This window comes from Gigantopelta aegis, chromosome 10 (genome assembly GCF_016097555.1).
Source record: "Gigantopelta aegis isolate Gae_Host chromosome 10, Gae_host_genome, whole genome shotgun sequence".
In the NCBI taxonomy this organism is placed as follows: domain Eukaryota; kingdom Metazoa; phylum Mollusca; class Gastropoda; order Neomphalida; family Peltospiridae; genus Gigantopelta; species Gigantopelta aegis.
In genome coordinates, this window is record NC_054708.1 from 1,038,595 (window position 1) to 1,060,315 (window position 21,721).

The 21,721-nt window shown below is 35.8% G+C and overlaps 1 protein-coding gene across 2 annotated transcripts in view; it reads right to left on the bottom strand.

Annotated features, from left to right (window-relative positions):
- LOC121382723 (glutamic acid-rich protein-like) overlaps nt 1-20,976 on the bottom strand; it is a 29,930-nt gene extending 8,954 nt beyond the window's left edge. The window contains exons 1-8 of one of the 2 annotated variants that reach the window (XM_041512278.1): nt 20,934-20,976; nt 13,751-13,855; nt 11,939-12,394; nt 9,578-9,686; nt 6,293-6,324; nt 3,950-4,015; nt 2,337-2,476; nt 1,711-1,786 (exon numbers count right to left, since the gene is read on the bottom strand). In XM_041512278.1, coding sequence (XP_041368212.1) covers nt 1,711-1,786; nt 2,337-2,476; nt 3,950-4,015; nt 6,293-6,324; nt 9,578-9,686; nt 11,939-12,394; nt 13,751-13,828 — 957 coding nt within the window. In that variant the 5' untranslated portion in view covers nt 13,829-13,855; nt 20,934-20,976. Of the gene's footprint in view, nt 1-1,710; nt 1,787-2,336; nt 2,477-3,949; nt 4,016-6,292; nt 6,328-9,577; nt 9,687-11,938; nt 12,395-13,750; nt 13,856-20,933 lie in introns of both variants that reach the window. The other variant, XM_041512277.1, reaches the window with a different exon arrangement.
- Nucleotides 20,977-21,721: the final 745 nt, after the last annotated feature.

A 21,721-nucleotide genomic window follows, 5' to 3' on the forward strand; every position in this document is an offset into this window, starting at 1 on the left:
ACCAAAACTTTTGTTAAAGAACTTGTCTGTTCCAAGTCTGTATCCCCCTGTTTAGCCTATTTGCAGGCCAGAGCCTGAACGTCGCCCGGAGACAAAAACAAAGCCCGAATGTTAATACCAAGGTGTACATTGTTCATATTTGGCACAAAGATACACCTCAACATGACGCATTTATATATGTTAAAAAAATGACATTTTTCATGTTCGGGCTGAACATGACAATATCCCGATCATTACCGGAGACAAAAACAGATAGGCCTACCGAATGTTAATGCGATTTTTTTTATAAATATTTTTCCTACATTTATTGTTTTAACATATACAGTCAGACCTCGTTACGACTATCGTTACTACGACATTTACACCATCCGACCACAAATTGTCGGGAACAAACATACATCAGTGTTATTCTGTTCATTATAATGGAATTTACACCTTCCAACACCAACAGAGTAAATTAGGAACAAACGTGCATCCGACGTCTGAAAACACCTCTTTACAACGACATTACACAATAACAGATACCGTAGAATATTGGCAGTACACACACCCACTTAAGATTCCTTATCTCATAGTGAGCCGACTGTGTCACATGCTGTCCGAGATACCGATGTCTGCAAAATCTGTAGACATGTATTGCTTTTGCAAATAAGCCTTTAGTTAACCAATTAAATGATTTAACTTCAAACAATAAAATCTTCTATTTTCATCTTTTGTAAACGAAACAGGTACCAATTGTAGTTGTCTGTAACCAAGTAATGAGTAGACTGACGATGAATGCGCCTTGTTTAATATATTTAATGATGTTTTTTAAAAACATATTTAATGTATGTACGTGTATGTTGTTTTTAATAATAATTGCAATACATTAATTATTTAATATTAATTAGTATTTTTTCTGAAAAATATTTTTCCTACATTTATTTTTTTAACATATATAAATGTGTCGTGTTGAGGTGTATCTTTAAGCCAAATATGAACAATGTACCCCTCGGCATTAACATTCGGGCTTTGTTTTTGTCACCGGCCAACGTCCGGGCTCCGTGCTGCAAATAGGCTGACCGCATTTGGCTCGACGGATCATCGTCGGTGTACTACAGTTCAAACTGATAGGAAAGTACCCCATACGGATTTTCTCCTTCACCAATCGAGGTAGCATTAGAATAAATAAGACAAATGCGACAAGTCCGAAATGTCCAAACTAACGTCCGATAAGAATGAGTGATATTCCGAAGACTCATTACATGCTGTCACCAAGCTAACCTACTAATGAATGAGTGGAATTCACCTGATGCTACAACACAGGTCAGATGCGGGACAATCGACTGGATCAGTGTTTTTTCCCAGTGTGTTTTACAAAAAGTCGCTTTATTAATAATTGGGGTGGTATTTGTGTTTTTTATGGTTATAATGTAATCTTTTTTTTATATAGTGTATTAATAATGTACCATGATTGTGGACCTTTAACTATTCAAAGTTGTCACTCCATCCAAGACTGTAAATAGTTAGTATTTGTTTATATCTTTTGTAAAATGTTTATTTTCAAGCACCACTGCTTCATTTGAAGCCTGTATTTGCTTGGCAAGTTTAGCTTTCCTTTTACAAAAATGTTTGTCATCATGTCCAGTTGTCAGGTCTTTATAAATTCTTAGGAAATCTTAAATTAGCAGAAAATATAATTATTTTATGACATTTGCACAAAGTTCTTACCTCATGCTGGGGCGACCCTTTGTGTTTCAACAGGCTTGACACGGTATCCTTGTCACAGCTTTCACAATAAGTCCAGCTAGAAGATAATTTAGCATAATTTAGCATGAGTGGACAGTACAAGGCCTTGTGTTAATGAAAACTGAGGTAGTCACATTCTGTATTTCGCTTCATAAACATTCATCCGATTTTCTGGCAACGACAACGCGATAACAATGATGCAAACAAATTGGATATTTCAAAATGAATCAAGTTGTACACAAACACACAGCATGGTAAAATATACAAACACACAGCATGGTAAAACACACAAACACACAGCATGGTAAAACATGAGACTACCAGACTATATCTGGAATAGACATAGAAGCAATTCTTTTTCATCACTGTCAGACACACACTTTACAGCAGTACTTCTAAAAAATAACTTCACTACAGCCAAGCATGTGCTTTCTAGCTGCACACTCACGGCAAGATGCACAGAAAGGCTGATATAGACATCCATCATGGGGTGACAAATGTGCTATTGTGTCTCGAATTACATGTGTTGCCATATTAATATGTATATCTAAAATATATTGTCACTGTGAGAACAGGATGTGTGTACGAAGGTTTACAAGTCATGTCACCTCTGTTTCTCACGCAGCTCTGTCTGGTGTTTGATTTTCTCTAGCACTTTTTGTTCCTCCTCACTCGCCTCCTCCCCATTACCCTCCAACTCAGCCATACGAGACATGTGGGGCTCGGTCTCAATGTGGGCCTTCCATTTCTAAACACAAATTGATTTCTCATTAAAACGAATACAGTGAGCTACATGATATACCTGTCAGGAGGGTGACAGAAAAGCAGACACATTATAATTATAATTATGTGAAAATTGTGCAATCGGATGGATTAAGGTCTACAACAGTCACTCTTCACACCCTTCTTTTGGCTTCATACACAATAAATGTAACATATCTTACAGTAATTTCACTTGATATCCATATTTCATAAAAGATACAATATTTTAATCACAAGATTTTTTTCAAATACATATGAAATAATAAGTACCTTTTATCAAATATATAATGATCAAAAATTTCAATAGTAATTTTGCATTGGAATTTTTCCAGCATTGTTAAAATGGATTCATGTATTCAGTCATTGGAATACTGACGTTATTCAAATTCAAATCAGCTATATTTTTACAATGCTTCACCATATTAAAATAAAAACTGGTTTACTAACTTTGAACTTGTCAAAATTCTATAACAAGCAGACAATGCTATTTACAGGTTGGTAAAACAAATTCATAATTCTAGGCAAAATATTAAGTTTAAGTTTTAAAAGATGAAAGAAATAATAAGTACCTTTTATCAAATATATAATATCAAAAAATTACCGTTAGATGTGTTTTATTTGTGTACGAAGCAAAAACAAGGGTATGAAAAGTGACTGTCATCGAACCATAACAGTTTGCTTTGGACTAGATCATAATGATGTGAAAATTGTGTAATGGAATGGATAAAAAGTTTGCTTTGGACTAGATCATAATGATGTGAAAATTGTGTAATGGAATCGATTAACAGTTTGCTTTGGACTAGATCATAATGATGTGAAAATTGTGCAATGTGTTAATAGTTTGCTTTGGACTAACTATTAATGATACCCATTGGAGAAGGTGCTGTCTAGAAAGGGAACAATTTTATAGCATAGGTTCAATGGTCACATATTTATACTGACAGAGAAACTGTTTATAATTATTTTTTTTAATAACAATAATAAAAAAATTAATTGTTTAACCACAATTTCATTTTGTTGGACAAACCTTTTACAGAGATGCCAACACCTCGAAACAGTTGTTAGGAATCTTAAAAGCTATTATCTGGAATATGATAGTATTTTTAGGAATCTTTCAAATTCTGTGCCACTACATGTAAAATAAATCCTAAGATGACAGGCCACAGTTCTGTGTATTCGTTTTTGTACTTCTGTAAAACATGTTATCTTTTTGAACAAAAATCCTTTTGTCCCCGGTGTAATGGTTTACTAATACCCCGTCAAAAAATTCATTTTCTACTGGTGTTCGATTGAAATATTTCTACTAATATTTTCAAGACCCATTTTATCTTTTGTTCCGGAATTTGTTGGTCTCGATTCGTAATGCGTAATAATTCTGTCAAATCCGGAATGGTTGGCATCTCTACTTTTAACTTACTCTAAATTCATCAAGTTTTCAGCACAATCAAAAAAAACTTACGTTCAAATTAATCAGGTCATAGTGACAGACATGACAGTAGCTCACGGAATTCTTCGTCGGGTCGTACTGCAAGAAGAATCAAGCGGTTGATTAAAACCAATTTTACTTGGAATATGAGTATAGTATTTAACACTAGAACAACAAATGCTTGACACATACAGTATGTGTCAACAACACAATAGCCCCAAGACAAGCACTATGATGTTGCTAGGGTATCTATGGTGACAGCTGGAAATGGTTTATGCCTCAAGTTTAGTGAATCCCTTTCAAAAGTACTGAATAGTTTGAATTGTAACAGAGGCAGTTTTTAATAAGCTACGATAATTATGTAACAGTGAAGTCAGAGGTTAAAGCCTACAGTACTGCGTGTTCTCTTATTCCCCAATATTGATAAAAGGATTCGTTAGGAAGGAAGAAATATTTTATCTTAACCTTCTGAGTACTGCAGGCGAGATATCTTGGTTTTCGGCAAGTATTTTCACTTGACAACAATGGCGGCACGTCGCGGTAATTTTCAGGGATTGATAGCTGATTGTGACAGCTAATTTGATAATAAATTTGATCGTTTTACCAACAACGAAAATTACCAAATATTGCAATATGAATTGTAGTTCGGGTTTTTAAAAAGATTCTGGTCAGAAAACCACTGTTATCGGGAATAATGGACATAAATACTGGACAGCTGGCCACAAATGCCCGTAAGTAAATGCAACTTTTCTTTCGATTTTTTGCCTAATTTTAATCACCATTAGCCGATCTAAAAATAATAAAAATTACAAAAAAAGACACGAAAATAATACTTACCGATTCATATATGAACTTTATTTCATGTATTTATAAAACATTTAAGTGAATATATGTGAGTAAAATTTTTAAACTTGTACCCACTCAACGTGGTTTTTTGTTAAAAATTAATCCGGTAGTCTAAAGGTTAACGACAAGCTTAACCCTGACCCTAATCTAGAATTGAAAAAGTAGAAGCGACTTCTCCCTTTCTACAAGAAAGGGGTTAAGTTTGATCAAAATAGGCGATGTGAACATTTATTGGTACAATTGGTAATGTTTCACCTGTTTCCATGTTCAATTGTAAAAATTCTGAATTTTACACTCAGTTATGATCGTAGTATTTCATTATAAAATACTAATTCCGGTAATAAAATAATAAAAAACCCACCCCCAAAACCATGTGTATGTTTCATTAAAAATGTGATATTATTAAGTAGTTGATCATGTGCTGTTATGTTAAAATTAAAGTATTAATTAGTATTTTCTGACATTACTGAAAGGACAGTGTCCGAGGATTAACAATGCTTGACTGGTCACAGCACATGGCGTGACACTCGTCACTTTGAAAAACAAGAGCTCTATTTACAGGTTTATCTGAAGAATATCAACATTAGACTACGACGTGTAATTTAATCTCTCCACAACAGACACTGGCATGAGAATTAACATTTGTGGGTTGATTGTGATAATAAATTGAACAAGGTAAAACATTATTTCATTCATCAAATCAATCATACATTACAGTGCACAGAACCCATTTCCCGTTAATAGGTTGGTTCACAATTACTCGAGGATACAGACTAGCGCTAAAATAAAACCACTGTCCGACATCTGGCGACAAGGTGCCAAGTGAGCTATGACACTAAACAAGTTGGGGTTTGAACGTCTTGTTTTATGATTTTGTTTTTGAAATGGGATCAGGTCCAGAATATTATGGCAACTTCGACTTCTCACTACTGCTAATAACTTGGCGACTCGAGCCGACTTCTCACTACTGCTAATAACTTGGCGACTCGAGCCGACTTTCGCCGATAAGATTAGTGTCTGCAACCCATTTTGATTTAGTTATATGGTGTAGGATAATGGTTACGGGCCATACAGATAATGAGATGACCCATGCTACTCTTTTTGATTAGCAACATGGGATCTTTTACATGCACCATCTCACACACCATATCTTTTGATACACCAGCACTTATGGAGCACCAGCTAGAAGAAGAAATATCCCAATCGGTACACTGATTGGGATACTATGGTAATTAAAAAGGCACTTATTATGCAATTTTCATCAATTTGATTTGTATGTTTTTGAAACCTATAAATCCCCCTCCCCCCCCCCATTCAGTCAGTTCTGCTGTACGATGATGGTAAATGAAATGCTGCTATCAAGTTTTCAGATGCCGATCACTGGTTTCACATGCCTGAACCTTGAAGTGATGCGGGCAAAACAAACCTTGTTTGCTTTACTTGACGCATCAGGGCAAACGAAAGCTAGTTGGTTTGGTGTTAGTTTTAGCATCAGTTACAATTACAGCAGAAAGGTAAAATAAGACTCACCGGTTCCATGACTCGTTCAACATCTTGCTCCTCTGCTAATAGAGTACAAACAAACAACCATTAAATACAGCGAGTGAAACATCTCACAAACATGGAGCGAATGTTACATGCAAACATCACATTAATAACAAAAATTACTTCAATGTTTCCTGCTCAGACTAAGTTAGAGTAAACGATAAATACTTATTAATAATTAAATATATACTGGCCTGGGGAACTAGCAACGTTTGTCTGGGTCATATTTAATAACTGTTCCTTGTTCCTGAATTTTGTGAATTGTCCAAAATATTAATTTCAGTTCCACAGGCCAGTAGTTATGCTGTCACAGTAAAGTTGTGTGTGTGTGTGTGTGTGTGTGTGTGTGTGTGTGTCTGTGTGTCTGTGTGTCTGTATGTGACTGTGTGTGTGTTCAGGATCAGTCACAGATCTGTATCTATCAGTCACAGGGTTCCAACCAATATTGGTGTAGGATGGTGGTAACTAGCAGACATACCATAGGGTTTCTGCCAGAGGGTAAAATGGCTATGGTGCCATAACCAAATTTTTGCAGATTTTTTTTTAGTTAATCTTTTGACAAAATAATTGATTTATCATTACTGTATGATTTTCTTAACCTTAACCCTGCATACTCCCTGTCGACTGTGGTTGCATTCAGCAAATATTCAATTCCATAGCGCCATGACCAAAACTTTCTTTCTGGCATAAACACTATACTACTATACTTTCTGCTACCTATCAGTGGAAATATATCCTTTGCTACAGTACTTTTTCTCCATGGTGTAATCTTTCATATCACCAAAAAAACACACCGAAAAACTATATGTGGGACAGATGGCCAGACAGAGAAGAAACCTACAATCCCTCTGGTTGGACCAGTTGGGGACTAAAAAGGACCACGTGTCAACTCTCCTGAATAGTGACAGTCTGTGTGATTTTCTCTTCAATAGTGACATAATTTGTGAACTGTGACTGAGCATCTAAGCTGGCACACACATTATAGCAAGGATGGGGAAAATAAAACTGCCAATTGGTCTCACATGAAATTGTCAACAAAACCCCAAACCCATGAAAATAAAGAAGAATAAATTTGTTTAATATGCATGTATTTATTTAACATCATAAAATTAAAAGGTGAAATTTGCCAAATATATTGTATCATGGCTATGGTGTTTGTATATTTTTATCTTTAAGTTCAACCATGAACGCAGAACATTAAACATAATAAACACGAAAAACACATCGGTGTACGATATTTAACAGGAAAAATAAAAATTATTAATTTTTAACTCCCATATGTTTTTATGTATATAAAGTATGAGTATGCAGTGTCCAGAAAGAATAGATGACATGCTTAGGGTTTCATAACACTGGCTAATTATATTTGGCGAGCACACTAATCTTGTGACCAGCTAACTGATGTCCTTTAGCCATGAATTGGTACTATTGTAGTACAGATTTCTTTCACAGAAAATACATCGTTATCTGAAACTTCATCATCACAGATTGAGCAGGTTCCAACTGAGAAGCAGCACAAATAGTGTATGCACCATTTCTCTTACCGCCGACTGATGGTGAAACCACTGAGAAGCAGCATAAATAGTGTATGCACCATTTCTCTTACCGTCCACTGATGGAGAAACCACTGAGAAGCAGCACAAATAGTGTATGCACCATTTCTCTTACCGCCTACTGATGGTGAAACACAGCACAAATAGTGTATGCACCATTTCTCTTACCGCCTACTGATGGTGAAACCACTGAGAAGCAGCACAAATAGTGTATGCACCATTTCTCTTACCGTCCACTGATGGAGAAACCACTGAGAAGCAGCACAAATAGTGTATGCACCATTTCTCTTACCGTCCACTGATGGAGAAACCACTGAGAAGCAGCACAAATAGTGTATGCACCATTTCTCTTACCGTCCACTGATGGAGAAACCACTGAGAAGCAGCACAAATAGTGTATGCACCATTTCTCTTACCGCCCACTGATGGTGAAACCACTGAGAAGCAGCACAAATAGTGTATGCACCATTTCTCTTACCGCCTACTGATGGAGAAACCACTGAGAAGCAGCACAAATAGTGTATGCACCATTTCTCTTACCGCCCACTGATGGAGAATCCACTGAGAAGCAGCACAAATAGTGTATGCACCATTTCTCTTACCGTCCACTGATGGAGAAACCACTGAGAAGCAGCACAAATAGTGTATGCACCATTTCTCTTACCGCCTACTGATGGAGAAACCACAAACCAATGAGGAGCATGCAACTGACTAATTTTTAAAATATGTCTTGTGAATGAAAATGCACTCTCTTGACTGATGCAGACAGATACTACAGTTGCAAAAACACTGACAATAAAGAGAATTGAATAGAAATGGACAAGTGCTGCACACCAAGAAACATTACAAAAGTGGGACCTTTCTTTAAAAAATAATTTCTATAATTTAATTTTCACCTGTTCTCTTCTTAATGACATCACTGAGTGACCTACCAAACAATCTAACACAGACTAGAAATCAAGGCTGGCTGTACTCAGACTACACATGGACCAGTATCATTGTGATTACATTTAGAAGAGTTGCTGTACACTAGGAAACAAAAACAGATTTCATCGTTTATTTAAATATTTACCTCTTTTCATGTAGTTTTAACAATTCAATGATCGTTTATTATGGGTTTATTTACATTTATTTATTTATTTTATTATTTATTCCATGTAGTTTATTAACTTAAATAAGGTTAACAGCTATTACAAACTTTTTCTGGTTATTTAAGAGTCTCTTTCTTGTTATGCAGTTTAACAATAAACTCGGGTACAAGGTCTACTTAATGACCATTATGAAAAATCCTTAACCAATTTTTATTTTTATTAACTAGCGTGTGTTTATCAATTGTTGCCTGTCAATAATGTGCACCTGACATCTACAGTGTTTGTCAGTGTCTATGACAATCTGCCATCATTTTCTGCCTACTGTAATATACAACTGTAATGTTTAAAATGTTTCTGGTATTGTCCTCATATTTTTCTCTCCCAACAACCTATGATCTTGATAACATGACACTTACTAGAGTTAAAACCAACTCTCATTTTTCATATCTATGCTGATATATAAAAACAATATAGCTGGAAGGACAACTTTTCCATGACGAACATGAAAAACTTATTTTTAGCAACCATTTCCTTTACGTGAAAAGGTTGTTATTATGAGTGTTTAAATTCAAGCACATGGCTTACCTAGCACACTTGCGTTGCTAGACGAGCGATGTGTGGATTACCTTTCTCTTTTTTCTTCTGCACAGTCTTACCCCGTGCCTCCTTGCGAACCTGGGCTCGTGATCTGCCTCGGTCACGCCCTCGACCTCTCCCACCCCGCGAGCCAAATGACTGAAACCAGCAAGGATGTTCCAAACGATTAAACCAACAACGTGAACAACCACGGCTTGAGGCGCCGGTAGAAGCACTGCCTGGTCAGCTGTTTGACCAACTGATCACCTACGTTTAACACACAGGCCAATACAACCTGTAGTTCTCTTTTGACAGCTGTTTTTAATTAAACCCATTTTAGGCAGTACAATGCCAAAATTGCCTATGTTTAACAGACAGGCCAATACAACCTGTAGTTCTCTTTTGACAGCTGTTTTCAATTAAACCCATTTTTAGGCGGTATAATGCCAAAATTGCCTACATTTAACAGGCCAATACAACATGTAGTTCTCTTTTGACAGCTGTTTTTAAGTACACCCATTTTTAGGCGGTATAATGCCAAAAAACATTGTTGTTTAGCTGTTTACTGGTGGCTACTCAATGATGACAGTATACCAGCCAGAAAAAAAGTATTGCTGATTAAATTATTTGTTCACACATATTGAATGTTTGTAGTAACAATTGCATAGCAACAGTGTAGAAATAATTTGTAAATGTATTTGAAATGAAAAGTAAATATATGGGTTACTATTTACAGCAACCATGAAAAACTGGCACATTTTTATGCACTAGTTGGTCACTTTATTGTGTGGGTTTTTTTTTTTTTTTCCTTGTTAAATAACACTGAAGATATGTAATATAATTTATCATATAATAATAATTAGTCAAGCAAGTAACATCCAAAAGATATAAGTAACAAGATTTGTTTCTGCTGTTGACATGTCTGGACTAACCAGACAGGGTTTGCTTTGGGTTTGAAATCGTCAACTACAAAGCATTTCTACTTGTTGCATTGGGAGTTGTCCAGGCAGTGATTCCTCACAACCACACAGATATTTTCTACTCTATTATACTCATAACATGGATTTCATTAAGTCATATTCTAGAACATGTCATCATCACATATTGCCAATGGCAAAAAAAAAGCATAAATATATGTCTACAATAGACATTCTACATAGCAAATTCTAAAGACAGGCAGATGCCCTATATCTACCTATAACAGGCACATACAATCATATGAAAACGTTGTTAACACACATCATTAATAAGACAAAGCTGATCCTAAACAATGGATACAAAAGACAATAATACAAAATAATCTATTTGTGTTAACAAATGTCATTTAAAAAGAGTATACTCCTAACTTTATACAGCCACGCTGTATAAAATTATATCCACTTATATGCCTTTTACAGACATTCTGTATTTTATCATAACAAGCTATGTGATAACAAATGATGATGACCAATACACATATACACATGCCTGAAGTAGGCAGTTTAGAAATATCAATAACACTATACAGCACCACTGTTACGAAATGTCACAAACAACAATAAACTCAGAACAGAGCAAGCATTACCTGCTTTGTTCAGTTATAAAATATCCTAACATTTCTGCAACAACAGGAATAAACTTCAAAATTACACATTAGTTACAAGATGGGTTAAAACCATCTGGAGGGATATAAACCAGTCCTATTTGTCTTCAAAATTAAAAAGTAATAAGTGACTTATTTAAATTCTAATATATTACTAGGTATAATGTTGCAAAAGATATTATTTTATAGTATGCCCTAAGTACTCCTACTGTTCAGTATAGTGGCTGGGTTGTTTTTTATTTATAAATAACAATTAAGTTTTTAGTTTTATTTATTTTTCTTTTGTTTCTTACAGTTATTGGTTAATATACCTAGTATTGAGATAATGTTAGTAAGATTAAGGATATTAGAATACAGCTAGTATATTAAACAGCAATATAGTCACTTTATTTATTATCAGACTGGAAACAACTTGTACACTAGGTTAAGAGTTTAACAATTTTCCTCATGTCAAGTCCTTTCTATGTTGATCATTAGCTTTGTATCATTATGGTAGTGGTTTTGTTGTCTGTTCAATTTTTCTTTTCATTAAACATAAAAGATCTTATCAAAATACTGTATTAAAAAATTTCCAGTTTATTACTTTATTTTTGTGGTTGACATGGATCAGACATATGGAGAAAAAAAAAATGGTTAGATTTTGTTCCCAGTTAGTTTAGAAATATACTACGGATGCATATTTGTGTATTAATATGACAGTAATAATGTGAGAGTAACACAACTAAATGGCAGTCATTTCACCCAAACAAACAAATTAACAAAAACAATAAAAATGTCCATCAAGTATGTAACATTTACTCTTAATCATCATTTTAAACAATATGCTTACCATCTCCATGCGCTTTCTCTTGGGATCGTAGCCGAAGCCGTAGCCTTCAGATCCCGGCCTCTTCCCACCGAAGCCTGGTCCCATGTATCCCGAAGGCATGTCTCCCATGAGGCCCCTCCCCCTCCTCCTGCCACCCCCCCTGTCCCCGCCACTGACTTGCATGCCGACCTCCTCCAGAAGCTGTGTCTGCTGCTGTAGCAGGTTGTTGGCCATGGCCAGTTTGTTCCGTAGCATGTTCTGTTCCTCCTGGATCGCGCTCAGCCCCATCCCGTCTCCGTACCCGTATCCCTCGTCACCGTACCCGTGAGTCTGGCCTCCAAACGACTGCCCGCCACTGCCACCACTGCCATACACACTGCTAGAGCCACCACTGCCATACACACTGCTAGAGCCACCACTGCCATACCCAACGCCAGAACCACCACTGCCATACCCACCGCCAAAACCAGGGTTTTGCTGCAACATACAATATTAACACATTGTAGTTAGTTATTATCATTCAGGAAACATACACATCACAATCAAATAAACAATTAAACATGGTTCATACACTATACAGGGAACATTTTGTATTAACAACATTTCTACACAACTGAAAATTGATTAGCAACTACTGTTTAAGGGATCTTGTATATGCACCATCCCAAAGCTGTTGATATATCAGTCGTGGTGTACTGGCTGGAAAAGAAACAAGCCACTTGGCCACCCGACAGGGATCGATCCTAGACCGACTGCATCAGGCAAGAAGTTTACAACCCAAGCCAACTGAGTGCACATTTTAATTTTGACAATGACTTCACGATATAAAAAAGATAATTATCTGGTCTATAATAATCATAAATATGGGTTAAAGACAAGATATAGTTGCAATAATTGGATTTATTAATGAATAGCAATATTTTGGAGGTTGCTATATAAGATCAGACTTGGCACATCATTCTTTACTGGTGGCAAGGTGATCCGACAGAGTTAGCGCCACGGTATATTAACGCACAAAAATGAATGCAATCGATAATTTGATCACTACAAGGGAGTGAGGAACCTGGACACTTTTACGCTGGTTATCTTGCGACGAAATACAGGTGAACATTAATGTATTTCCTAATAAACTAGTGTGAACAGTTTTTATAATGAAACAATATTCAGAAGTCACTCAAGAGTATGAGGACCAATTAGCAACTTGCAAAATAAGGCACAGCCAGTTTGGCTATGAGGCTCTTTAGCATAAAGACGGATATATATTCTTCAAAAAAAGTAGGGGAACGCTAATAAGAATTTACAACTGCCAAAATTGTAAGGTATATTAGCTGTGGGGAATGGTTGTATGATAATAGTGAATTAATTGGGCAAACATTACAACCGGTAGTTCAGTATTACAGTAAGTTTTATGACCACCAAAGATCTTGAAGGACGATTGGGGTCAGAAGTGAAATTTAAAGGTTGACATTTTTTATCAGTAAATCGTTTTTTATCAGTAAATCGCTAATTCAAACAACAAAAATGACTAAAAATGAAACAAAAACAACTGTATGATCAACAGAATAAAAAAGATTGACAGAAATAATGTTCTACAGTGATTAATCAAACTGTCAAAATCGAGAATGACACCCCATGCATGTGTACAGGGAAACTGTGTGATGCACGTGCAAACTATGGAATGTGTTTTGGTGTGTACATAAACAGACCTGAACGTTCTTTAGTAGGATGTCTGTGGTCAAAACGTATGTTCGGTCTAATTATTTGGTCTATTAACATGAATACTTCAGGTTCCCCTACTTTTTTTGAAGAGTATATAAAGAGAAAATCTTTCACCTCCATGTACGTATTGTAGCCACCATGACCACCATAGCCTCCACGCATGTTCCACCCTCCACGGTTTCCTCGACTCATGACTATCCTTTAAGTTAAATTAAACACCTGAAATTTAAACAAATACTTATACTGTACATCACTCTACATGCATGCACGTAATACAATGCAAAACAGGTACATACACAATTCAAATGACTACTGAAATTTTACAACCTATAAATTTATTTGATTTTCAACACTTTAATGTCAAATATATTGTTTGTTGTTTTATTAGACAATTACAATCAAATGCACTGAGCCCAGGGCATGAGTTCGACCCGTACCCACCTATAAATGGTTCAGGTAGTTTTAGGGATAGGGTTAGTCTTTAGAACCTTTGATATAGAGGGGTACGGGTCGAACTCTGTCCGGGCCTGTTCTACGAAGCGATCTTTTTTTTCTTTCTGAGCACTACTATCACCTTAATTTTTTTTTTCTACGATTGCCAGTTCATTCCACGACGTTGTGCAGCTTACTATCGTCGGAAATGTCTAAAAATGTTCAGTTGGTACAAGTCAGTTGTAACAGACCTTCGCTTTTTATAAAAACAATTGCACTCCTCAAAATGCTTACGAGGGGGTGGAAATCACTCTCCACAAAATGCAAAGGAGGGAAAATCGCACCCCTCAAAATAATCAGAATTAGAGGCAAGAGACCGAGAGGAATTGCAGCCATTAACATGATTGAGTTTGAGGAGTAATGCTTTTTAAATTAAATATCTTAAGAGTTAATGTTTTGTGTTTTCAAAATAAATATCCTAAATTAACTAATATGATGGTTGTTCTCAAAGATGAAGGAATGGGCAATTGCAGTCTTACACAAGAAAAAGAAAGACCATGCACACAACATTTATCCATTTCTTATGTATTATATGCATATCATGTTGCATTAAAATTTTGAATCATGATAATCTGTTGACTATTTATGAATAAAGAATTGAAACTGATTTATTGCTGTTTTATTTAAAACAAGTACAATAATTTCAGTCTTCATCGCAGAATATGATTTTTTCCATTAACACAAACCTGTGAACTGAATGTGAATTGACATTGTAACAACTATGGTATTGTTATTACAAATTCGAACTGTAAAATGTCTAATAAAACTCTCACAAAAATAATGCCAATAGGCTTATTTGTAAATCATTTAAAATAAAAAGAAATTAAAAGTGTAACAACCACATGGCACAGGGTTATCACATTTATCATGATATTATAATAGAGATGTTATGTACCTGCAAACTCTTCATTTAAAAAAAAAAATGTCAACAAAAAAAATGTCAACATCTATTGTTTTCGACCCAAATTATATATCTTACAAGCATGATTTGTTCAATTTAGGGGCGTGTTATTTCGCACCCGTCAGATAGAGTTGACGGGGGTTCACGGGCATGATAGCGCCCGCGCCCGTCAAAAACGAAGGTCTGTTGTAAGCCACTAATATAGACCTATGTCAAATAGCAGTTAGATGATAATTTTATAATTTTCTAAGGATACGAACTATTTGTGTAAAAATGGTTCTAATATATACCAAATACCCGTTTTGAAACTCAGTGTTCGATGAAAAATAGTCTAGGCCATACGACCTTCACACAAAATTACGGGAAATAACTCATGTCTTATGCATTCAGCAATTATCAGGGGGGCAATAAGTACTCGCCTGCTCGCCAAATTCTGACAATTTAAAAAATGCAACTACCAGTCCGACATTTTATTATATTTTTAAAAAAATATATATTATTTTTACTACATTGAATCCGCAACTACGCATCAGTCATGCAAGAATTTCAAACCATTCAAACAAACGTTTTAGAATGATGTCGAAACACACAATAATACATGCATCTCATTTCCAATAAACGACTTAAAGAGTTCTGAACTGCGCAAGCACAGCATTTCAGAAACTAGTTATAGCGAAACGGAACTATGCCAAAACGGCCTCAAACGAAAATGGAACCAAATTGGACAAAATGGAACCTAGCCTTGATTGAAACGGCACCCCACAATCAATATATCTACAAGATATTTTTTGCCATTACACTGAGGTGCCGTTATAGTCAAATCGGTTCCATTTTCGCCAACAAAAATGGTACCATTTTTATAGTAGTTCCGGTTTAGCCTAATTCCCAGGAAACAGGGCCTGTCAAAGGTCAATAGTTCCTAAAAAAAAAAAAAAGATTTGTTTACGTTGAGAGTATGTTGCCGGTGTGTTTTGAATAGATTCTTCTTGTGGGATTTCACTTGAATTTTGTAAATCTACATGAAAGAAATGTGAATAACGTAGTCTTGATCAGAATATTTCAACATGTATTGATTTGTCAATCACAGTTTGGGGTCTGATTTCGTTCGTTTGCAACGTGATGTTGATAACTTACCAAGTGTTCTTAATGTTTTTGTCATTAAACATATTTACATACAATGATGTAGGAAGGTGCCAAAAAGTGTGTGTGGTGGTGGTGGTGGTGGGGGGGGGGCCACACATACATATATGCACACACATACATGCTGCTACTAGATCAAGAAAAGTGGGGCGCTCCCCACTCCCCCGCTTCCTACACCAGTGATATTAAAATATTGCTAAACAAAAATATATTTTCTATAAGCTGGCAGACTAATAGAAATTCTGGCAAGCTAGTAAATTTTAGTTGGTTATGTTACGGCGGGCTAATGAAATATTTTCCATTTCTGAAGCCCTGATTATTTTTTAGGAAATAAACCGACAAAGTTATTTCATGGGTATCAGATACCAATGAATATCCAAGATGTTGCATAAAAGTTGGTGACCAATTTATTATTTAACTAATTCACACTTGTTCGCAAACAAGATTTCATTACTATTAAACCTTAGCTATAATTCTTTTGTGGAACGGGGTCCAGGTCAGAGTACGGACAAGCCGCACACCCTAGTTCCATCCCTTGTAAATAAATTATAATTTGGTTAATCTACAAACCTGTAACACACTTAGATCACGTTTTTATCAAATGGAGTGAAAAAGCAGGTTTTATATCGATAAATACCATGGGAATCCCCATGTCCCAATTGCGTGAAATAATTTTTGAAAGTTTGTATTCTGATGTCACCGGTAGATGTCGAAGCACAACAATGCCTACGTCACGACAAATTTCACAGACTTGGGGTGCGTTCTTTTCACCTATTCCAACTGTTCTGTCCTGGTTGTATCCCCATCTCCAGATATCGTAGGACGTAGCAAAATTATTGGTTTTAATGGTTTGTAACGTTTTGTATTGAGATACTTACTTGTCTGAACTTTATTGTTACTGAAAATGTTCACGAACTGTGAAGAAAAATCTCACAAATGAACAACAACAAATCGGATGTTGATTGCGTGAACCGTGCATGAGAAAACAAACCGAACCAAAATGATAACGGTCACATGGTATACCAACGTCTGTGACACTGAAATGGAAATATCCCGTCTAAAAATAGATTAGACCTTGTCTGCTCAACGTTTTTTTCTCAAACGTGCGTCCGTTTTTCAGAAATACGAAAAATGCATTTTGTGGTATTACAAACGCCAGGATTACCAGGATTACCAAAAAACACTTCAGGTGAATGGAAATGTATATTCTAAATAATAAACGGTAAGTAAAGTGCAATTTTATTTGTGAAAAAATGGGTTTAATAGCGAAAAACAGTGCCGTAATGGTTAGCAACTAGCTGTAACTAGGGTGTGTCCCTTTAATTATCAAGATCAAACCTTTCAAAGTGTGTGTTGTTTTTAGTAATTAGTTACTTTGTAGCCTTTTATCACTACACTTAATACATAAAAGCTTTAAAAAAGAAAAGAAAAGAGGATTAGAAACATCACAAAAAATAGTAAAATTTACATGACTCACTCACTTCTTCAATTATAGGTATATATAGTTATTGGGTTTCTGTTTTTATTAGCAATTATTGAGATTATTAAGACAGAGAGAGGTCATAGCAAGCTTTGTGTGGAAGGATTTATGTGTTTCAAGAAAATAGCTAAGAAGGACTGGATTCGGTGGCAATGTGTGCATCAATGGTCCTGTGGCTGTAAAGGCGCCGTTACCACTGATGTTAATGTGACTGATGTTAATGTGACTGATGTACGTTTCCATAAGATCCATGATCATGATCCTGACGAGGCAGCTATTAAGGTGGCCAAGGTGCGCTCATCCCTGAGGGAGAAAGCCCTGACCACCAAAGCAAGACCTGCTCAGATTCTAGCTGCTGGTCTACAGGAAGCATCCAACACTGCCCGTGCTAACCTTGGGAGAATGGACACTTTGAAGAGAACCATCCACTGGCAGAAACGTGAACTCTCCCTCCTGAGTGCATCTCAGCGCGATTTGGTGATTGATGGTGAATGGACCAATACTGGTGATAATGATGATGCCCAGCCCTTCCTCATCCATAACAATGGATCTGGTGCCAACAACCGTGTGACGGTGTTTGCTACACAGCAAGCACTTCAGTTACTGGCACACTCTAGGACCTGGTATATGGATGGGAACTTCAAGATGGCACCAAACATCTACACCCAAGTTTATGTGATTCGTGTTGTGATTAATTTTGTTATTTGATTGTGTTTAACTGATATTTCTATACACCCACTGATACTGGAAATGAAATTTTTATTTAAACTTTTTTTTAAATTAAAATGAAAAATAAAGGTGAGCAATTGTCCCGTTTCTCACTTTTATTAGTGAGCAATTGTCCAGTGAGCAATTGTCCGGTGAGCAATTGTCCTACATTCGTCCAGGTCATTTGCAAGCACCTGATGCTAAATTCCTCCAGATTATTTCTGAGCCAATTATTTTCTATAGTCCTTCCCATCATTCTATTAAAATGTTTTTTGTAAATAATTTCAGTTTGGTTTGATGTAAGAAAAGTAAAATTGTTTTGGAAAGAACAAAGAAATACAATTTACAAATCAATCAGCTTGGAAATAAAAAACTTACAGTAAATTACATGTATGAAAAAAATGTGATCTCTGTGGGATGGATTATAAATTGCACATAACAACTCCGTCAATTGAACAAGTGGGTATTTTTTGGTGGGGTTTTTTTTCCATTTCCAAAACTTTTACTTTTCTTCTTACAAGTTACGTCCGTCACTAGATCCGAAAAATGGTTACACAAGGATATAACCTGTTCCCCATAATTATTGTCTTCGCTTGTATTGTAATTACCCTAATGACATTTGGGACGACATTGGTACCCAACATTATATGCTTTCCAGACGGTTCGTCCACTGGACAATTCGTCCACAAACAATTCGTCCACCGGACGATTCGTCCACTCACCTCGTCCACTCGACTGCATTTTTTTCAAACATATTAATAGTTATTTCTTTGACATTGTAATCGTTTCTTAACATTATTTTGTGGTATACTATAACCAAAAAAGTAAAATAGAGTTAGAATTCAACATTACTATCCAGTTTTTATTAACTGTTTGTATTCATTATCATGCAGATGATTCGTCCACGGACGATTCGTCCACTCGCTCGTACACGATGTGGTAAATAGGTAATGCAAGCCTCCGCGTCGGAAGAATTTATTACCCCTCCGTCCATACACCCCTGAGCGTGCTGTAACCTCACCGTGCTGCAGGGGTGTAACATTCTCTTTGAGAATGGCCAATACAGCACACATTGAAATTTTGAGTAAAAGTCAGTATCTATCTGTGATATTTGTATTTTTGCACAATTCTTATTTAAATCTTGAATTTTTATATTGATGTTGATCATCACCTTATTTGTTTGCATTGCCATAGTTTGACACCCAATAGCCGATGTATTTTTCATGCTGGGGTGTCGTTAAACATTCATTCATTCATTCATTCCGTCCATACAGGTAGTTAGCGGTGCCGCTTTGAAATAAGGCGTGTTGTTTTAGACGCTACTGGATCCAACTTGGTGAAACAAGCTTAAGCAGTAATGAGCCTGCATTGCTAATTACTTCACGATATCACAATAGAGTACACCTGTACACTTTAATTGGTAAAGCAAACAGAAACCAAACAAGTTGAAAGGGAAGGGCTAAAGATTATCTTTACTGGGCATATTGTACTAAAAACATCCTAGAACATGTAGCGTGAAAGGCGTACATTATATTTATAGAAACAAATAATAACTGAATAAATATTAACACCAAATAATTATGTCTGAAGAGCATGGTTACAAAAACATCTACCAAGCGTAATCTAATGCAGTATCATTTATTTTCACCTTTGTAAATTTATGACACAGCAAAAAAAAATACGGGGTAAAATATATCTAATAATTTATTTAGCCCCCACGTACATGTAGTACACATTATTTAGGCCGTGGACAAAATGTACTGGGGAAATAAAAACCCAGTGGACGAATCGTCCGGAACTGATTTTGTGTAGTGGACGAATCGTCTCGAGTTCCTCAGTGGACGAATTTTCAGTGGACGAATCATCCGTGGACGAATTGTCCAGTGGACGAATCGACTGCTTCCCCATTATGGTTGCACTATACCAATTAATTTCCGGCTGGGTCGAAGTTCGAGGTGTACCGAACTTTTGATAGAGAAGTTAACACCACAAGTCCTGTGATTGGTTATAAATGTGAGTGTGTTGGTTGTAAAAATAATTAGTTTCATCTGGGCTAAAAATGTATGCAATTTTATTTGATGTAGTACCACCGTGTCAAGTAGCCTTGTGCTTGGAACATGTATGGGGTACCTGTAAAAAAAAGTACTAAAATTTTGTGCGAAACTAGGGGTGTTGCAGAAACATCTGGTTATACCGAAAATGAGCCATGAAAGGTACCATTTTCTGCAGTTAATACTTTGAGGTAGGGGTTGTAGTACTGATATTTATGGGTCACAGTTTGGTTGATATATTGCATATAGTGTTTTTAAACACAAACGTTAACATGGTCGCCTATGGGATTTGAATTGGTATAGTCCAACCTTATACGACATGCTATTGCTAAAACATTCGATCGCGAAAATTCTGTTCTGAACATTTTTGGGAAATAATTCACAAACATGAACACTAAAAAATAAATTGCAAGAGAAATTGACGCATCAACATTCTATACCCAAATACACACTCATTCAGCATACCAAAATAAAGAATATATATGTAAAATAGTAGAAGAGATAATAATTATTATAAAATCTCACACATAAAACAGCAATGTCTTCCCAAGTGCAGGAAATAAACGCTTCCTGTGCAATGCGCATGTGCGAGACCATATTATATTATACTACGCAAAATAATTAATTTTAAATATCACCTCGATTTTATTATGGTTACAAAATGTGTTTTGTTTAATGACACTACTAGAGCACATTGATTTTATTATGGTTATATTTTATTATAGATTTTTATAACCACTGAAATTTAGTTTGAAAAAACAATAGGTCAAAATTGAACAAGCATTCTGGATTCTGGATTCAATTTAATTTCAGTTCATTTATTTCCATAGGGGCCTATATAAATTATACAATACAATACAATACAATACAATAACTTTATTTCCATGTTCATATATGAATAATAAAAACATAGTCTGGTTGACTAGCAAAAATAAAGTCCATAAAATATTAATCGCTAACATCAAAAAAACTAAACTACAACTCTATCTAATAAAGTACATATAGTGTAACAGATTCTATTGTTTTTTGTCTGATCTTCAATATTCGGTAAATTAAAATAAATATTATTAAGTGGCAGGGAGTCTAGTTAGCAGAGTAGTTCGTGCTGTGTCCAAATCTGAGCAGACTTGTGCGATTGTAATGAGTTGTGTTTTAGGGCAGTTGACGATATAATAACATTTTTCGTATTTATTTAGTGTTTGGAATATTGGGAATTCTTCTGCTCGTTTCTAGCTGTTTGCAGTCCACGAGAAAATGTGTCTCGTCTTCCACTGCCTCTTTGCAAAGCTTGCAGAGTCGGTCTTTTCTGAGAA